This window comes from Pristiophorus japonicus, chromosome 4 (genome assembly GCF_044704955.1).
Source record: "Pristiophorus japonicus isolate sPriJap1 chromosome 4, sPriJap1.hap1, whole genome shotgun sequence".
Taxonomy (NCBI): Eukaryota; Metazoa; Chordata; class Chondrichthyes; family Pristiophoridae; genus Pristiophorus; species Pristiophorus japonicus.
The window spans coordinates 210,801,021-210,816,917 of record NC_091980.1 but is presented as its reverse complement, the minus strand read 5'-3'; the positions used below and the strand labels follow the sequence as shown (position 1 = coordinate 210,816,917).

The 15,897-nt window shown below is 40.9% G+C and overlaps 1 protein-coding gene across 4 annotated transcripts in view; it reads right to left on the bottom strand.

Moving 5' to 3' along the window:
* The window catches only part of arhgap5 (Rho GTPase activating protein 5), a 95,513-nt gene extending 80,993 nt beyond the window's left edge, over window positions 1-14,520 (bottom strand). The window contains exons 1-3 of one of the 4 annotated variants that reach the window (XM_070879056.1): window positions 14,041-14,520; window positions 8,572-12,477; window positions 7,594-7,729 (exon numbers count right to left, since the gene is read on the bottom strand). In XM_070879056.1, coding sequence (XP_070735157.1) covers window positions 7,594-7,729; window positions 8,572-12,297 — 3,862 coding nt within the window. In that variant the 5' untranslated portion in view covers window positions 12,298-12,477; window positions 14,041-14,520. Of the gene's footprint in view, window positions 1-7,593; window positions 7,730-8,571; window positions 12,478-13,768; window positions 13,957-14,040 lie in introns of those variants that run through there. The other 3 variants (XM_070879053.1, XM_070879054.1, XM_070879055.1) reach the window with 3 other exon arrangements.
* Window positions 14,521-15,897: the final 1,377 nt, after the last annotated feature.

The window sequence follows — 15,897 nt, the reverse complement described above, 5'->3', positions numbered from 1 at the left end:
TGACAACATACAAGTAATACTTGGAGTTTGTTTCTTAAACAGACTTTCATTTTTCATCTCAAAAACAAGTTGCTATTAACAGCAACCTCACGTTAGCGGCCATAAGAACAGGAGCAGGCCATATGGCCCTTTGAGCCTGCTCCGCCATTCAAAATGATCATGGCTGATCTTCAACCTCAATCCACTTTCCTCCCTTGAAGTCCTAAAATCCATCTAGCTCAGCCTTGAATATACTCAAAAACTGAGCATCCACAGCCCTTTGGGGTAGAGAATTCGAAAGATTCACAACCCTCCGAATGAAGAAATTTCTCATCTCAATCCAATCCAGGGTCAGCAGCAGTCGGGGAGGAGCAGCGGCGGCCTAAAAAAGGCCCAGCGGCAGTCCGGGGTTAGCGGCAGTCAGGGAGGAGCAGCTAGCTGCAGCGGGGTCAAAAGAAAGAAGTAAAAAGTAATCAAAGTGTGACGTCACAGCCAAGAGAGTAAGTGACTGGCTAGTTGATTGATGAGTAGTTTTCTTTATCTTTATCTTTTTTTTTTATCTTTATCATTTTCTTTTCAATAAGAAACCTTGTCATTATTGCCAAATTAAGTAATTTAACGGTTAAGTCATGGCAGGAGAGCCCAGACCCGTATCATGTTCCTCCTGTGTTATGTGGGAAATCATGGACGCTTCCAGTGTCCCTGACTACTATGTGTGCGGGAAGTGTATCCAACTGCAGCTCCTGACAGATGCATTGCGGCACTGGAGCTGCACATGGATTCACTCTGGAGCATCCGCGATGCTGAGGATGTCGTGAATAGCACGTTTAGTGAGTTGGTCACACCGCAGGTAAAGGTTACACAGGCAAATAGGGAATGGGTGACCAGCAGGAAGAGCATTGGAAGGTAGTGCAGGGGCCCCCTGCGGTCATCTCCCTCCAAAACAGATATATCACTTTGGATACTGTTGGGGGAGATGGCTCATCGGGGAAGGCAGCAACAGCCAAGTTCATGACACCATGGATGGCTCTGCTGCGCAGGAGGGCAGGAAAGAGTGGGAGAGCTATAGTGGTAGGGGGTTCTATTGTAAGGGGAATAGATAGGCATTTCTGCGGCCGCAAACGAGACTCCAGAATGGTATGTTGCCTCCCTGGTGCAAGAGTCAAGGATGCCTCGGAGCGGCTGTAGGGCATTCTGGAGGACGAGGGTGAACAGACAGTTGTCGTGGTGCATATAGGTACCAACGATATAGGTAAAAAACGGGATGAGGTCCTATAAGATGAATTTAGGGAGCTAGGAGTTAAATTAAAAGTAGGATCTCAAAGATAATAATCTCAGGATTGCTGCCATTGCTCATGCTAGTCAGAATAGAAATAGCAGGATAGTTAAGATGAACCCGTGGCTTGAGGAATGGTGTAAGAGGGAGGGATTCAAATTCCTGGGACATTGGAACCGGTTCTGAGGGAGGTGGGACCAGTACAAACTGGACTTTCTGCACCTGGGCAGGACTGAAACCGATGTCCGAGGGGGGAGTGTTTGCTAGTGCTGTCGTGGAGGATTTAAACTAATAGGGCAGGGAGATGGGAACCTATGCAGGGAGACAGGGAAGTAAAATGGGGTCAGAAGCAGAAGGTATAAAGGAGAAAAGTAAAAGTGGAGGGCAGAAAAATCAAAGGCAAAAATCATAAAGGGCCACATTACAACATAATTCTAAAAGGACAAAGTGTGTTAGAAAAACAAGCCTGAAGACTCTGTGTATCAATGCGATGAGCATTCGTAATAAGGTGGATGAATTAACTGCGCTGTTAAAGAATATGAAGTAATTGGGATTACGGAGACATGGCTCCAGGGTGACCAAGGCTGGGAACTCAACATCCAAGGGTATTCAATATTCAGGAAAGATAGACTGAAAGGAAAAGGAAGTGGGATAGCATTGCTGTTTTAAAGAGGAGATTAACACAATAATAAGGAAGGACATTAGTGTGGATGAGGTGGAATCTGTCGGAGTCGAGCTGCGGAATACCAAAGGGCAGAAAACGCTAGTGGGAGTTGTGTAGACCACCAGCCATAGTGAGGTTGGGGATGGCATCAAACAGGAAATTAGGGATGCGTGCAATAAAGGTACAGCCGTTATCATGGATGACTTTAATCTACCATATAGATTGGGCTAAACAAACTGGTAGCAATGCAGTGGAGGAGGATTTCTTGGAGCGTATTAGGGATGGTTTTCTAGACCAATATGTCGAGGAACCAACTAGAGAGCTGGCCATCCTAGATTGAGTGTTGTGTAATGAGAGGGGATTAATTAGCAAGCTTGTTGTGCGAGGCCCCTTGGGGAAGAGTGACCATTTTATAGTAGAATTCTTCATTAAGATGGAGAGTGACACAGTTAATTCAGAGACTAGTAAAGACAAGTAACTTCGACGGTATGAGATGTGAATTGGCTAGGATAGACTGGCGAATGATACTTAAACGGTGGATAGGCAATGGCAGGCATTTAAAGATCACATGAATGAACTTCAACAATTGTACATCCCTGTCTGGTGTAAATATAAAACGGGGAAGGTGGCTCAACCGTGGCTTACAAGGAAAATTAGGGATGGTGTTAAATCCAAGGAAGAGGCATATAAATTGGCCAGAAAAAGCAACAAACCGGAGAACTGGGAGAAATTTAGAATTCAGCAGAGGAGGATAAAGGGTTTAATTAGGAGGGGGAAAATAGAATATGAAAGTAAGCTTGCAGGGAACATAAAAATTGACTGCAAAAGCTTCTACAGAAATGTGAAGAGAAAAAGATTAGTGAAGGCAAATGTAGGTCCCTTACAAGTCAGAACCAGGTGAATTTATAATGGGGCACAAAGAAATGGCAGACCAATTGAACAAATACTTTGGTTCTGTCTTCACGAAGGAAGACACAAATAACCTTCCGTAAATACTAGGGGACCGAGGGTCTAGCGAGAAGGAGGAACTAAAGGAAATCCTTATTAGGCGGGAAATTGTGTTAAAGAAATTGATGGGATTGAAGGCCGATAAATCCCCAGGGCCTGATAGTCTGCATCCCAGAGTACTTAAGGAAGTGGCCCGAGAAATAGTGGATGCATTGGTGGTAATTTTCCAACATTCTATAGATTCTAGATCAGTTTCTTTGGACTGGAGGGTAGCTAATGTAATCCCACTTTTTAAGAAAGGAGGGAGAGAGAAAACAGGGAATTTAGACCGGTCAGCCTGACATCGGTGGTGGGGAAAATGTTGGAATCAATTATTAAAGATGTAATAGCAGCGCATTTGGAAAGCAGTGACAGGATCGGTCCAAGTCAGCATGGATTTATGAAAGGGAAATCATGCTTGACAAATCTTCCAGAATTTTTTGAGGATGTAACTAGTAGAGTTGACACGGGGGAGCCAGTGGATGTGTTGTATTAAGACTTTCAAAAGGCTTTTGACAAGGTCCCACACAAGAGATTACTGTGCAAAATTAAAACACATGGTATTGAGGGTAATGTACTGACGTGGATAGAGAAGTGGTTGGCAGACAGGAAGCAAAAGTAGGAATAAACAGGTCCTTTTCAGAATGGCAGGCAGTGACTAGTGGGATACCGCAAGGTTCAGTGCTGGGACCCCAACTATTTACAACATACATTAATGATTTAGACGAAGGAATTGAACGTAATATCTCCAAGTTTGCAGATGACACTAAGCTGGATGGCGGTGTGAGCTGTGAGGAAGATGCTAAGAGGCTGCAGGGTGACTTGGACAGGTTAGGTGAGTGGGCAAATACATGGCAGATGCGGTATAATGTAGATAAATGTGAGGTTTTCTACTTTGGTGGTAAAAACAGGAAGGCAGATTATCTGAATGGTGACAGATTAGTAAATGGGGAGGTGCAACGAGACTTGGGTGTCATGGTACATCAGTCATTGAAAGCTGGCATACAGGTTCAGCAGGCGGTGAAGGCGGCAAATGGCATGTTGGTCTTCATAGCGAGAGGATTTGAGTATAGGAGCAGGGAGGTCTTAAAACAATTGTACAGGGCCTTGATGAGGCCACACTTTGAATATTGTGTAGTTTTGGTCTCCTAATCTGAGGAAGGACATACTTGCTATTGAGGGAGTGCAGCAAAGGTTCACCAGACTGATTCCTGGGATGACAGGACTGACATATGAAGAAAGACTGGATTGACTAGGCTTATATTCAATGGAATTTAGAAGAATGAGAGGGGATCTCATAGAAACATATAAAATTCTGACAGGATTGGACAAATTAGATGCAGGAAGAATGTTCCCGATGTTGGGGAAGTCCAGAACCAGGGGTCACAGTCTAAGGATAAGGGGTAAGCCATTTCGGACCGAGATGGGGAGAAACTTCTTCACTCATAGTTGTGAGCATGTGGAATTCTCTACCACAGAAAGCTGTTGAGGTCAGTTCGTTAGATACATTCAAAAGGGAGTTAGATGTGGCCCTTACGGCTAAAGGGATCAAGGGGTATGAAGAGAAAGTTGGAATGGGGTACTGAAGTTGCATGATCAGCCATGATCATATTGAATGGTGGTGCAGGCTCGAAGGGCCGAATGGCCTACTCCTGCACCTATTTTCTATGTTAAAATGGCCAACCCATTATCCTAAGACTACGCCCACTAGTTCTAGATTCTCCGGCCACGGGAAACAACCTCAGCATCTACCCTGCCAATTCCCCTCAGAATCTTATATGTTTCAATGAGATCACCTCTCATTCTTCCAAACTCCAGAGAATATAAGTCCAAACTACTCAATCTCTCCTCATAGGGCAACCCTCTCATCCCAGGGATCAATCTATCATTCGTGATAAAAGTACAACAGGTGCATTTCAAGATGGTCTAAACCACTTTTAAAGATTAAGTATAAATTATGAACAAATGTTACAAGAGACTATATAAACATCTTGTTTAAAATACACCATCTCTTCTGAGAAGATGGCCACTATATACATGTTTACATTACATCAATGCATTACTTCCAGTTTTAAGCTTTAATATAAATCAGGTAGTAATGTCTGGGTTTTTTTTAAAATCGAGACACATGCAGGGATCTTTTTAATGGATTACATAATTAATTTTATCAAGAATGATAGGACAAAGAGAGACTGCTCAATTGGAGTGCTGCATGGATTTTTTTTTAATTCATTCTCGCAATGTAGGCGTCGCTGGCAAGGCAAGCATTTATTGCCCATCCCTATAACCAGCAATCAAGTCAATGGAAACTTCATAGAGACATTAATCTTCTGTGCCTTGCATCAAAATGGCTTAATTTTAAAAAGTAAAATAAAACCTTGTGCTGGCATAACACTTGCTATAATTATAAAGGATTCATATACAGGTGCAGCATCAAGAATTTGGAACCCTCAGAACCGAGGCCGTTCCGGACTTTCAATCGTCTTTCTGATGTCACGAATCCAGAAACACCCGAACCCAGTTTCGGGTATTTCCGGATTTTGGAACATCAGAAATGGTGGGGGTGGTCCCCGCCGAGGTGCTGTTCGGGTCGGCCCCGTCGAGATGGTGGTGTTCAGGCCAGTCGGCGAGGAGACCCCGAGTTAAGGGCAGCGACGGTGAGGTCCCGAGGTAAGGGCAGCAGTGGCGAGAGGGGCGACGCCCAAGGTCAGGCAGCGGCGGAGCCCCCCCCACCCCCCCACCCAAAGGTCGGCGGGTCCGGATTCCAGAACATGTTATAAATTCCGGACGACCCTGCCACCGATTCCGGATTCTCGACGCTGTACCGATAATCAGTGCTGCCCATGATGCTCTTCCACTTTCAGTGGAACAACTTTGCTCGAAAATTGTGCCACCCTGTAAAGCCTTGGCTTCACTGCCACATGCCATACAATTTATTTGCAACACGATACTTCACATAGTAATGGGTAATCCAAGCAGGAATTAGTAGCCGAGTGAGTCCATTATCTTATATCACACCCCTTACAGATGTAAACCCGCCACGGGCTCTGCATCTGCAGGAATGTCTCCCAGAACCTGGCCACAGGTCTTTTGCTCTCAGGTAGGAGGACAGGTTTTGTTCCTGGTCCTCCACAGATGTTTTATAGTGATATATTTGAAATGCATTCAGACAGCAGTGTGTTTTCACAGCAAGTATGTCTTTGAATTGATAATTACAGTGCAGTTGCAAATCACTGCAAATGATGGGAATGAATGAATGCAGCATACCTGGCATAATTTCCCCCTTTTCCATAAAAGCAGGCACAACTGTACTTTTATAAATACAGGTATAGCAATTTGTGATGCTAGCTGAATCAAAATAAAGGCAATATTTATTTTCTTGACATTAAGCACTGTGGAGTGGGTACAAATTTTAACACTTTCCAAGAATCCGCAAAAAAACGGCACATATTATTTATTTAGTTTGCATTCTTTTTGCACAAAGCAATTAAAATGGTCATAATCCTATAACCAGCAATCAAGTCAATGGAAACTTCATACTGACATTACTCTTCCGTGCCTTGCATCAAAATAGCTTAATTTTAAAAAGTAAAATAAAACCTTGTGCTGGCATAACACTTGCTATAATTATACATTTTCACTATGTTTAACTGAAAGATTATAGCATGCCAGAACTGGCATCATGACAACAAGCATTTTCACAATGAGCTCCACCATCACAAATACAACAACACAAGACACCAGTATACTCATGGTGGGCCAAAGCTTCCTGAAAATCACACATATTTTACTGAAATCTTCCAACCAGGAAAATAAACAAAGAGTAATATTGTTCCACGGTAACTTTTTTTCTATTCTTTGTCAGAACATAACTTAAAACCTGAAGGCCCAAATTTTGAGTCCACCTAAAATAAACGATTAAACACAGTGCATTTCCTGAAATCATTAGAGAGCATCTTTCACTGGAAGTGTTGTGTATATGGACTTTTGAAAAAGTGTTTGATAAAAGTGTCACATAATAGACTTCTTGACAAAATTGAAGCCCCTGGATTAAAAGGGACAGTAGCAGCGTGGATATGAAATTGGCTAAGGGACAAAGTGGAGTAGTGGTAAATGGTTGTTTTTCAGACTGGAGAGAAGTATAGAAGAGAGTTACTAGAATTATACCAGGGTGAGGGACTTCAATTATGTGGAAAGACTAGAGAAGCTGGGATTGTTATCCTCAGATCAGAGGTCATGGTGAGATTTAAGAGAGGTGTTCAAAATTAAGAGGGGTTAGAAGAATAAATGAGAAACTGTTTTCGCTGGTCGAGGGGGGGGGGGGGGGGCAGACGTCAGTAACCAGAGGACAGATTTAACGCAATTGGCAACAGAACCAGAGGGGAGATAAGATTTTTTTATGCAACGAATTATGATGATCTGGAATGTATAGCATGATAGGGTGGTGATGGAAGCAGATTCAATATTAATTTTAAAAAGTGAATTGGATATATTCTCAAAAAGGAACAATTTGCAGAGACTATATTGGAAAGAGCAGGGCAGTACAATTAATTGGAGCGCTCTTTCAAAGTGTTGATACAGACACGATGGGCAGAATAGCCTCCTGCTGTGCTGTAAATTTCTGTGATTCTATGAAGTATTTTGTAGATGCTTAGATTTTAGCAACAGTATAATGCACATGTCCTACCTGTAGATTCAATGTACTCCACACATCTTTCAATAAAATGTGGTACAGGTTTATCAGGAGTAACCACATCTTGAAGGGGCACCCCAAAGTAATTGCTGTCCCAATTTCTTCTTGCCGGTAATGTAGATTTCTGCCCCTTTGAAGAGTGATTATAAAAAGGCAAAATTATCAATTCAATTAATTTGAAGAGTAATTATAAAAAGGTAAATTAGTAATTCAATTAGCTTTCCATACACAGCGCTCAAGGATTAGAAACTGATGGCCCATTAGGTGAACTAAAATATAATTTCACAAGTCTTTCATACTTGGCACATTCTGAAAACATGGTACTTCTTGACAATTTGCTACTTTTCAGAAATGTGAGTGAATTTCCACACATTAAATGCTCTTTCTCTCTTAGCAAATTTGGAGAATATTGTACATGCTGGAATATAAGAGTCAGATCTGACTGAAATAAGCTGTTCTTTTCCAGTAGGAATAATCTCTTATGATCCAAAAACTTCAATATTGATAATTCCTCTACAATACTACCTTCAAAAGTTAATGGATCTTCCAAATTAGAAACAAAAGAAAATAGAGACACAACTAGTTTGCTCATTGTAAATACAGTATAATAAACTCAATTTGAAAAAGAGATATATGAAGGTTGATATTTGAACCAAAGTCATACAATTTCCTGTGCTCACATCTAGAATTGGGGGCGGGGGAAAGAGAGAATGGGACCAGCTATATCCAAAAAACTGCACAACTTTGACGAGTTACAGTTCTAGGTTTATTTTGTAATTTAATTACTTTCTGAATATTAATTCTATCTAGCTTTCCTTAATAAAAACACTAAGAAGCTCATAATGGTAGGTCATTGTGTTGACTATCATTTAGAATAAACGTTCAACTATCTGAATAATTTCGTGTCATGTCAGGCCACAATTTAAAACACAACTCTCTGCAAGCAAAATAAATTTCAATGATAAAACTTGCCTTTTTGTTTGGCTTGTGAGACTTTGGTTTTGCTGGTTTCTTATCTTTTCTGTGTCTCCTTACGTCATCAACTTCTGGATCAGATGCAATAGCAGGATTATCAATCCCTGCTTTCCCACAATTTTCTGGGGACAGTAAAGGATCTTCCTCACTCCCACGATGAGTTTTTCCCTTCTTTGGCTTGCGTGAGGAAGATGGCACAGATTCGTCATCACTAACATCAAAGCGTTCTCTCCTTCTATAGTATAATCTAGCCTTTCTAAAGAGAGTCTTGGATTTGTATTTGTACTTTGAAGGTTTCCGTGTTATTGGTTGCTTTGATAATCGATCAATTAAGCCATTTTCTTCCTCACCTTGAGAATTATTTCCACCAATCAAATTTGGCTTTCTTATGATCTTCGTACTCTTGGAATCCTGGGGGGTTGAGTATATTTCATCCTCCGCTTTGGGTTTTAATAAAGCATCTCTTGGGACAGAGTAATTGTCAGATGGATCCAAGTCATCCAGATGGCCAAAAGGTCCTCGATTGAGTCTCTTTGGGTTTTTACCAATAACCTGTTCAATGGTTTTCACAAGATTTGGATCAAGTTTTCTCACATCATGCCTTGAAACAACAGGTTTAGGTTTAATGGGTGGAGGCACTTTATGGTTGTCATGATTAACTGGACTGTTGTGAACTGGATATTCAGTTCCTTCAAAATCTGATCGCTGTTTGGAACGATCACTGGATGATGGAAGCAACTGTACATCATCCCCAATAGGGCTGTATGGTGGGGGTGCTTCATTGTCATCTTCTGAATCTGGGTAATAATTGTAAGCAGGAGAACTTGCCCGAGGAGATAAAGAAAAGTCTTCACTAACATTAGTGGATTCTCTGGTGCTATCGTACATATAGGAATTTTCAATACTATTTTTCTTCTCCAGAACTTCACTAAAGAATGGTGTGAAGACCTCTGTCTGCCGATGATACTGTGATAAAGAATATATAGCAGTGAACTTTGCAGAAATCTCAGTTGCTATATGCTCGCCCTCAGTCATCAACTCTTTAATTGCTTCATTTTCAAAAAAGTCAGCTTGACTGTCAGTAACTGCCACCAGCTGAACAGGAATGACATCTTGCACTTCTGCCAAAAAAGCACGGAGCATTGCCATGGATGCTTTTCGTTTTGCTGAATAAACTAGGATATACCCATGGACTAACTCATCTTTCCTTACACAAATCGATGAGTGGTACGAAAGTATTGTAATCTGGATTCGTTTGCGCTTTTCACCAATAATCTTCTCAAGCAGGAGTGAATTATTATGACCTGGTTGAGCAGCACTGCAAAATTGGGATTCCAGGAATGGTGAAAGAATTAGGTCAACGTTGAATGGATCCCCACACATGGCACACATTACAATTCTCAAGTCAGCTTCTGACAGATCTTTAATACTGGGCATGGGACTAACAACATTCAAGTTGTGTTTCAATGCTTCAAGAAGTCCTCTAAGAGCTTGTTTTATTTGGAATTCATGAAATTTGCGAGTATAGGTTCCAGACGGTACGTCAACAAAAGGACATTGCAACTTATTGGCAAGTTGCTGCCCCTGCAATCTTAAAACAGGCAAGTTCTTGCAACCAATGTCTCTCTGGTTTGCTAATATTAGTGTAAATGGAAGATTGGCTGTAAACCTGCCTTTCCTGTTTGGGGTAGTTTCGCTTCTTATTCTTTCTATGCAATCTGCCATACAACTAAATGATTCTGTAGAGTTATAAACACAGAAATATCCATGAGGTTGATATGTTGTAGTCAGACCAGACAATACAAAAGTGTTTAGATCCAGTGGTTGAAGATCCAGTTCATAAATCTTACCATCCAAAGTGTACTCATCATCAGTACACTGAGCTCGAATCTCATTGGCCAGTTCTTGTGCAAGCCCATCCCTACCCAACAGAACAAGATTAAGTTTATCAATATTGGCACTATCCTGATACATGTTTGGCCGATTGTTATCAAACTGTATAAGGTTGGTAGAAAGCAACTGCTCTACCTTAATGTCCATGCAATTATGGCTACTTAGACAAGTTTCTTTAGTTGGGTGATACACAAATCCTATGTGTTTTAACAAAAGAGACTCCCGGTCTGGTGCAAGTTTCTGTAAAGCCCTGTATCTTGGTTCTTCACTAAGAACCGTATTGATTTCACTCATTTTGGGTGTTGCATTAAGATCTAGATCATAAAAAAGTTCAGAGTGTTCAAAAAGCATTTCCTGGAATTCCTCTTTTGCTTTTTCAACTATTTCTCGCTGATGTCTACTATAAACCTCTCTACGATCAGCATCAGTTATAAACTTGCAAGCTTCATTGTCCATGACAAAACATAAAACCTCCTCCCAGGGCTTACCAGGTGTTATGAACTGTACCTTTTCAATGTGTTTCTTAAACTTTTCCTTCATTTCAAGCCTTCTCCTCTCAGAAATCAAATGTTGCACATGATTGTGGTAAACCTTTTCTCCTTCTGATGTATTAAGCAGATCAAAGGGAAGTCTTTTATCATTCATATTATCTATGTGGTCAGTTTCATCCCAGGGTGTTTTTTCAAGTACAACAAACCAGAGGGGAAAGTCAGGCCTTTGTTCCAAAACACTTTGAGCTTCTGACCAGTTCAAGTGTTCAATTTCTTCAAGCTCAGGAAGCAGTGTATTAAGGGCTTTTGGTAACAAAGCAATATATTCTTCCCGTCGCTTTTTAATATGTTCCTGTTTGAGTTGCTCTATGTGCTTAGAAAATGTGTTTTTTGCCTTTCTTGTCCCCTCCAAAGTTATATACTCTTCATGATCAGGGTGGTTTTTCAATTTATTACTAACAGTTTTCCACTCTGCATGATAATCTTTCACTGCCTGAACAATCAACTTTTCAAACTTGTCTGCTGCTGAAGCAACAAGTTGTCTCTGCTGCTTATAAGCATCCAGATATGGAATAATCTTCGGCTTTCCCCGTGTTTTATCCAACAACTGGATTAAAGTAGCAAAACACAAGTCTACATTCACATGAAAACGTGCTGAAGTTTCCACAACAGGCATATTTTTTTTATTTGTTGCAAAAGCCTGCACCTCCCGCAGGTAGTGATCAACACATTCATCACATTTTGTTGCTGCTATAACAACAGGTTTTTTTGTTTTAGCCAGCTGAGCAGCAAGGTTATTTACAAACTTAAGCTGATCATCGAATTTCCTATTGCACCCTTTGCTTACATCAATACACAAGAGGAAGCCGTCAATGGTCAGCTTTCCATCTGGCATCTGCTTCTGCTCGAAGTCTTGCTCCAAACCCAGCTGATCAGTGCAGATGTACATCAACTTTTCAGCTGATTGCAGTTTTGATACAGCTGCCCGTTTTATATATAGTTGTAAGTTTGTGCTTCGATGAGGCAGAAAGGTTTGGTCATCAATAAACTCAGTCTGTTCAATGACTTGTACTTTATATTCAGTTCCTTCCTCACTTGTATGGTTTACGTCACCCCAGAACAGAAAATGGTCATTGTTGACAACACGGCCTCCAAAATCAATCGTGCTGAGTACTGAGGTATGCTCTGGATAATAATCATCAGCTTTTGAGTGCACATATCGATTGCACAAACAGGACTTTCCAACACCACTTGTACCTTTCTCCTTCTCGGTCCCGGATAATCCCACCACACTAATACTGTACGTTGGGGGACGCAGTTCTTTGTTTTTTGCCATCATATTTCTCCACTCATCCCATTATATTTGAAGACAACATTGGAAAGTGCTCATTTAGTAGTAAGCCCACACACAGTGGGTCACTTCATCTGTTCACGACCAGTCAACTTGAATTCCATTTTCCCTGAAATTGCATTTCTCACTTGAATTTTTTTTTATCCATAGTTTCTCAAAATATAATTTCTGTTTAAAAACAAACAAAGTCAGTTGAAAGATACATCAATCACTTTTGAAAAAACAGCCCCAAACAACAAATTGGTCATGTGTTACTGATTTCCAGTCAACTTGCATAGGATAAATAAAAGGACATATATCAATATGATATGGCAACTACCTCAAAGTGAAGATGAGTAGATAATCCACAAGGGATTTTTGATCAGCCTTATACTTGAACATAGTTACCAGCTCACTCTAGGCTGTACATTATATTCTATTTGTATTGCTTCAAAGTACAAAAAGTGCAATTGGATTATGGCAGTGATATCATATTTTCAATTGTGTCTCATTCAATTATTAGAAGCAAAGTAGTAGGAAAAAAAAGGATTTAAAAGTTGAAATATTCAAATAATGAAGAATACAGTACTATAATTCTACTGCAATTTGTAGTCCACTCAGTCAATTTCACCCTTTGTAGTTCTCAATCATATAATCATTGCGAAATTTAGAAAACACACTTAAATAAATATATAAATAAGTTTTATTTGAATATTTCAATTTTTTTTAATTGTGTTTAGCTTCACTTTTAAAAACAGACTTCCAATACTCTGTAATGGTTATCTACTTGAAGACATATAAATATAGTCTACAATTATTTGAAATACCCGTGCCTCTTGATTTTAGCGATATTTAGTGAAGTATCTGCGAATTTCACTTTTAAATTTGCACAAATAAAATTCACTGACTCATGTAAATTCAAAGCTTAAATTTTCTTCATTTAATAGATCCCGATTATGGACCAAACTATTAGGGAAAAAATTACAGTACCGTACAAACAGAACGAGCCTCCGATTATTAATTACACGCACAGCTGCGGCAATTTCACCGCAGACAAAACGTATAAATTCCCTCTGCTTCACTCAATGCGTTACGGCAGGTTTATAAAACACCACTCTGATGTATAATAATTATTTTAAAAGATCTTGCATCATTTCATGCGACTTACGATGACGAATATGTGACCCGATCCACAGAAATAAAGATGAAATTAAAAAAATTTTAAAAGTGTATAAATTAACCGTGATTAATTTTCAGTTTTCCTTTTCCAGCCACTTCAAGGCATATGATTTAAGGAGCGCAAAATAACAAATCTGAATTTACTGAGTACTGGGCATTCCAATGTCATTTCCTACAGACATCTTCAACCGGCCTACCAGTACCCTCCCCCACTAGAAGCAGGAATCAGGAATCCAGAATCCCATATATATGATATATATATTTATCTGAATCAAATAAACGCGAATTCCAGTTCACTTACATCAGCACCATTTTACCATTAGGTATTTTTAAGGATTCTTTAAACTGTTTCAAGGCACACTGGTCTGGACAGGTCAAGGAAGGATCATACCCCCCCCCAAAAAAAATAGGAGAAATGGGAGGGGAAAAAAACTATACAGCAAAAATATCAACCATGTACAACAACGGCGACACTCGGAGAGAGCTCGGTGAGGCTGGTTGCCAAATGCTCCATGTTAACCCCCCCCACCCCAAGCTCACGATCCCTCCATTGTATGGGGAATTTCCCCTTACCCAACATGGTCGCTGCCAGGCTTCGCTTCCCTCAGCGGCTCGGGCTCGGCTCGGCTCACTCCCCCGCCTCGGCACACCGGGATTAACAAGACAGCGCTTGGCTCCAACAGCGCCAGATGTGGGCCTCCACCACTTGTCCTTTTATTTTATTTTTTTCAACTCCCTCCATGGCACAATTTTATTTCAAAAAAAATAATAAATGCATTTTTTTGTTTTAATTTAAAAAAAAACACAAGTCTGCGGCAGCTGTAACACTCAGCTCGCGCCCAAGTTTTTTTTCCACCCCCTCTCTCTCCTCCTCTTAACTGAGCGGGCAAATCAAAGCGTCCGAGGACTGAAATGGCGGATACCGTCAGCACAACTTTTCCTGCTATTTGGGCTCCTACAGCAAACTCGTCTCGACGCTCGCTCCTCCGCAAACAACGACACCAGACGGAGCGGCGTCGTTCCAACGGCAGCCTGACTCGGCTCGCGCTCACGCTCACGTCCTCACGCACGGGCGCAATCCGCGAGGTGGTGATTACGTCACAACATTGAGGGGACGCGGGTGGGAGAAGAGCGGAGGGACCGAGGGAAGGGAAGGAATGTCGCCTCCTCCCACTCCATTCAACGCAGAAGGAGGGAAACAGAACAGCTATGGGTCGAAACAGCTTTCGCTGCCAGTGTCAATCGAGATTCCTGGGACGTCAGGGGCCAAGGAAATGCCCGTCCCCGTGGAGGAGGGGCTGGAAGAGGAGCTGGGAACTGAGGAAGAGAAAGCACAGCTTTTCGACCGGGTCCCTGCTTTTGTTCGTAACATGCCCGGGTTAAAAGAAGAGATCGTGGTGTGGGAAAGTTTTATTTTTGTTTTTCGGTACGAAATACTACGTGGCAGGGACTGAATTCTGATTTTAGGTTGCAGCAGCAACTACAAACCCACCCCACAATGTTGACGAAGGGTCACAAGACCTGAAACATTAACCCTGCCTTCTCACCACAGATGTTGCCTGACCAGCTGCGTATATCCAGAATATTCTCATTTTATTTCCGAATGTTGGCTTATTGCAAGTAAAATTACAATAATGGATCATATTTAAAGTCAAAACCTGCACGTGGTTAGTTGTTTTCCTTGGTCTTTTTGTCAGCTAAACATTATTGTTACTTGGAACTTTTTATCTGTGCTTAGTCTTAACTTCCCTCCAATTAGTTTGTTCTTGCGAATACTGCTTTCATTTAATGACGCCACAGCTTATGATTGAAATATGTATTCCCTCCCAATTTCTCCAACTGACGATGACCTCCAACAATTCACCACACCTACAATTTTGAAACTTTTAAATGAAAAGAGAAAAGAATTGAAAACATTGTTAATATTGATTGAATATTTAAAAGAGACCCATACAAATAGATTATACTTCTCTGAAAAAGGAAACCTAGTAACACGTTTCTTGTACCAACTTGTAATAATACGTTTTAAGAGTAAGACTGGAACTAACAGGTACAAATAAAAGTTGACAACTCGCTGGATTTTCAAATCTCCTTGAAATCACATTCTTAACTCTCCAATACCACCTTTCCAAAGTTGTATGGCATAACACTTTTTTAATAACACATTGTGAATCTTCAGTTAATTTTATGTAGGTGTCAATGGTAACATTTGTGCGTTTGAGTCAGAAGTTGCGGCAGAGACTTGAGCACATAATCCAGGCTGAGGGGGTGCTGCAGTGTTGGAGGTGCCGCCTTTCAGATAATAGGTTAAACAGAGATCCAGACTGCCCCCTCAGGTGGATGTAAAAGATCAGGGGGTTTCTCCTGGTGTCCTCACCAATATTTATAACCTCAACTTACATCACTAATAAACTGATTGTCTGGTCATTG